Source organism: Atta colombica, unplaced genomic scaffold, assembly GCF_001594045.1.
Source record: "Atta colombica isolate Treedump-2 unplaced genomic scaffold, Acol1.0 scaffold135, whole genome shotgun sequence".
NCBI classification, from domain to species: domain Eukaryota; kingdom Metazoa; phylum Arthropoda; class Insecta; order Hymenoptera; family Formicidae; genus Atta; species Atta colombica.
The window spans coordinates 1,363,486-1,368,144 of NW_017259223.1; the positions used below are offsets into that span (position 1 = coordinate 1,363,486).

The 4,659-nt window shown below is 32.9% G+C and overlaps 1 protein-coding gene across 1 annotated transcript in view; it reads left to right on the forward strand.

Moving 5' to 3' along the window:
- LOC108684455 (titin-like) overlaps positions 1-4,659 on the forward strand; it is a 10,266-nt gene that overhangs the window by 2,586 nt on the left and 3,021 nt on the right. Inside the window, exons 3-5 of the mRNA XM_018188774.1 lie at positions 1,544-1,637; positions 1,704-1,936; positions 2,289-2,447. Of these exons, the coding sequence (XP_018044263.1) occupies positions 1,544-1,637; positions 1,704-1,936; positions 2,289-2,447 (486 nt within the window). The remainder of the gene's footprint in view (positions 1-1,543; positions 1,638-1,703; positions 1,937-2,288; positions 2,448-4,659) is intronic.

Here is a 4,659-nt window from a genome sequence, read left to right on the forward strand (position 1 = left end):
AAATCCAGCTTCGACTGGCATTTTAATGGTTGGCTAATAGGCATTTTAAATTTCTGGTATTGATTGTGTTTCTTATACTTATATTACATATATTACATATGCAGTCTAAAATAAAGATTCTTAATATTGTTTAGTTTTCTCCAATAATTATTTATTACTTTAAAAAAATCACATTTTTACAACTAAGCACATAATAATGAAATGGCACGTAACATAAAATTTCGTTGTCAAAACGTTATTTTTCACATCTAATAGTTAATTCACCCGTTTTCCAAGATTATCTTGACAAATCACATTTCGCGAATGGCGACTTGCCCAATTGACAGGTTTCACAGAAAGAATAATTTTTATCTTTGAGTTTGAGTCTTCGCATATAATCATTTTTAGCCATCTGGCAAATAAAGCCTTGATTTATATAATCTAAATGCTACATTTTTAAGTTTGCGACCAAAGATTGATTCTGCTTGAATTAACTTGAATTGATTTTACTGTTCGAAAGAACTTCCGATAAATTATCATTATCCTATTTTGCAACCGCTTTATCATTTACAAACACAATTACACTTTGTCTTTTGAATTGCACTTTATAGCCTTTTAATGTGCACACACCCACTGAGAAAAGATTCTTTCGAAGAGATGGCACGTAAAGTACATTTTCAATAATGCTGCGCTTCCACTTGCCGTTTATAAATTTTTCGATCAAAATTTTCTCAGTTTCTTTAACGTACCACCGATGAAATACTATTAAAGATCGATGCTTATGAAAATTCGCGTGCCTATTAAAATTTAAATGATTAAGAGTAATAAACTATTCACATACGGTATTTATTTCATAATTTATTATATATTTATTAGCTTTGTAGACATATACATATATGTTTAAAACTTAATTAATAATATTCGATTTTTATTTAAAACTGTAATTTTAATGATATTATCCAAGTTTAATCAATAAAACCCAGTTAGCAAAATATCTCTACGGTGTTGGTACGGTGAGTGTATGTACAAGGTACTATGTGTGCCGGTACTGTATCTGTCACATATGTGCGTATTTAAAGCTTACAGTACCGGTACATTATATTTTTGATACGCCATACCGTATCAAATATAATATACGCTTTAGGTACGCATGTTATCAAAATTAATTAATTTTGTAGTTTTATTATTCAGATAACCAAGCGTGCGATATCCCACGATATCCACACAAAATACCACTATCGAATTTAAGGACTCCGCATAATAAAAGGAATATGGAACAGAGAACAGGGAATAAGAATTTCAACTTATCAGAAATCATTATGGAATACATAGTTTCTGATAAGTTGAAATTCTTATTCTTTGTTCCCTATTCCTTTTATTATGCGGAGCCCCTTACTGTACTGCTACGGCGTAACTGTAGCAATACACAAAAAATGTGCATGATATTATAATACAACGTATCAACACTATACTTGTATGCGTACCGTTTAGGTACATTATGGTACCGTTTTTCCTAAAATGCATCTTAAAAAATGCATTTTATTTTACAATTTTTACACTCTAGATTAGGTAGAGAGAGGCGACGACCTATTAGAGCTGCCCCGACAGTATCTCCGCCGATTTCGCCTCCTAGACCAGCGAGAAGACTAGAAAGACGAGTGACGCCAGAGAGACGAGTGACGCCAGAGAGACGAGTGACGCCAGAGAGACGAGTGACGCCAGAGAGAATACCGGAACCCCCGGCTATCCCCGAGAGAACCAGGGAATTAGCGAGATCCATGAATGCCCAGGTGATCCAAGCCGAGCCAGTAGGCGAGGGCCCAATTGATAGCATTGTGATACCACCGAACTCGGTGGACGAGACTCGGACCACTATCGTCAGCATCCCTCAACCACCTTCGGTCAGCGTTGAAGCGGCGGTATCTGACATAGCGAATCGTTCAATTCAAGTGATCAGGTGAAATTATCCCGATGAAAAACAGATGAATAAATCTAAAAAGATTCATTCCTGCGAGATGAAAGTTGGAAAATTGCGAATCTCCTTTCCTCCTTTTTGTCTTTAACACAAAGAAAATATGAAAAAAAAAAGATTATATTGTATTTCAACATGTAAATCGGATTATGTATTAAAAACTTCTGAATCTTCTAATAGGAATATTACAGTAAACTTAATGAATCCAGAACTATTTCATGACGAATATTGGGAATTTCTTTGTTCATAATAAATAATTCCAAAGAATTTTTTAAATTTGTTTATTTATCAGATTAATAATTGCAATGACTTATTAATTACGGACATTGTTTGGTAGTGAGACTCTCGATGAGCAAGAAGCTGCTGAAGCGGTCGCAGTGCAGGACAAGTTGGAGGACTTGCAACAAGCGAGACGAGACTTTATGATGTCTGTGGCGAATGTCGGTGGTAATGCCGTAAAACTCGCAGAAGAAGAAAGACCTAGATACATTTACAAGTGAGAATATCATAAGGAAGAGAGAAAATAAAGAATTAAAGTTTTTTAAGTTAAAACATATTATTCGATCAACATGCAAATATTTTTAGTCTAATTACATTTAAAAGCCAATTAAAGTAAGCTAATTAATAAATAAAAATATAAATTGATGATCTAGTCGTAGTAAAATAAAAATTCAAAATCAATAGTTTAATTATCCTGATAGCAAAATGTTAGCAATTTGTGCGCAAATTGGCAGCAAATTCGATTAAATCTTAATTACAAAACCATAGTCATCTGTGTCCACATTTGACTATGGATTTCCAATTCAGGTTTCAAAGAGTATTTCTTGTAGAATTTTGCCTGTAGATATATTACCAAAATCCGAACAAATCGAATTTTTTTATTAACAATTTTTTTATTAAAAACAAAATGTTTTTAATGAAACATTAAATATTACAAAAAATCTTTTTACGTGGCACTTAGGGTATCCTTGAGCACAATTATTCAATATATCCCCCTCTCATTAATTTGAATGATGGCTTCTCAGTCTCAAGTTCGCATGCACGCTGTAATATAGCGCTATCCACGACAACGAATGCTGCCTCAATAGCAGTCCTTAATAACATCACATTGAGATGCCGAGACTTGTTTGTGACCCTTTCAACTACGCTCCATACGTAGTAATTCAAGGGATTTAAACCTGAGCTGTTTGGAGGCCAGAATGGGAGCCGAGACGAGCAACTCGGCTTGTCCTGGCAGCCTCAAAGAGCATCTGTCATATCTTTAATATGTATGATATGTATCGAAGATCCTCTTCGACGCATTGTTGGCTCGCTTATACCAACAATCGACGCTAATTTTCGCAACGATGCCCTCCGAAATCAGCTCTTTCAACGACTGCGAGGATCCTCGCATTCTTTCTCGCTAGCATACTGGAACTTTCGTTGGACTGTTCTAAAGCCGTATATTGTGCCACGTCATAAACGGTTGATCTCGGGTATTCAAAGAACCGAATTATTTCCGTTGCTGAGTGCCCATCAATTGCCAGCGCGAAGGTCTTCGATGATCGCGGCTCTTCGATTATACTCCGCACTTGATTTCAACATAGTGGCCATTTTGAGAATACGACTATTTAATAGAAGCATCAGACTTTTTCGAACGTCAACAACAACCTCTGGCGGAGGCACAATATAGCGGAAAATTTAAATTGAAACTGGATTTTGGTGACGCACCCTGTAGTAATCATTATTTCGTTTGTAGTTTAAAAGAAAGAATGATCTCGATTTTTAAAAAACAGAAAATTAGAAGTAAGAAATTTTTTCATCTACAACTCAAACAGCACTAGATTTATATATGAAATCGTTTGTAGTTGTTTGTAGTAGCACTTTACTTGTAGTTAAAAAATAAAAATGCAAAAAGATAGGTACGACATTTTTCTTAGCTACAACTCAAATAGCACCTGCAGTTATACATATATATGTATATGAAATCGTTTTAAAAGTTATAACAAACTTATAAATAAATTATCAATAACCAGTAACCAATTTCTGAGATATCTCTAATTCGCTTGCGGCATCTTCTTTAGAATCGTTTGTAATTGAATCATTCAAAAATTACAAACTATTTTACAATAAACAAATAAATTAATTCTGTCAATTTTTTAGATATCTCAAAAATTGACAGAATTAAATTGACACAGTAATTTGTTTTTTGTAAATTTGTTGTAACTTTAATTAAATGGTGCAATTACAAACAACCGAAAAATCACTACAAACAATTATAAATGATTTCATATATATAACTGATGCTATTTGAGTTATAGCTGAGAAAAATGTCGTACCTGTCTTTTTTAAATCGATAGCATTCTTATTTTTTTAATTACAAAAATGTTGTTACTACAAACAACTACAAACAATTTCATATATAAATCTAGTGTCATTTGAGTTATAGATGAAAAAAATCCTATCTGTTTTTTAAAAATCAGAAATATATTCTTATTTTTTAACTACAAATTATTTTTGAACTACGAAATGATTACTACAGGCAAAATTCTACAAGAAATATTCTTTTTAAAACCTGAATTGTAAAGGTCGGATGTCAATTTCATGGAAGTGCAAGATCTGTCATTTTTATTTAAATCGACCTGGTTTCTTATAAAAAATTTTGTATACATATATAAACGATCATACGTAATTATACATAATTATATATATATACATAACGTATATTT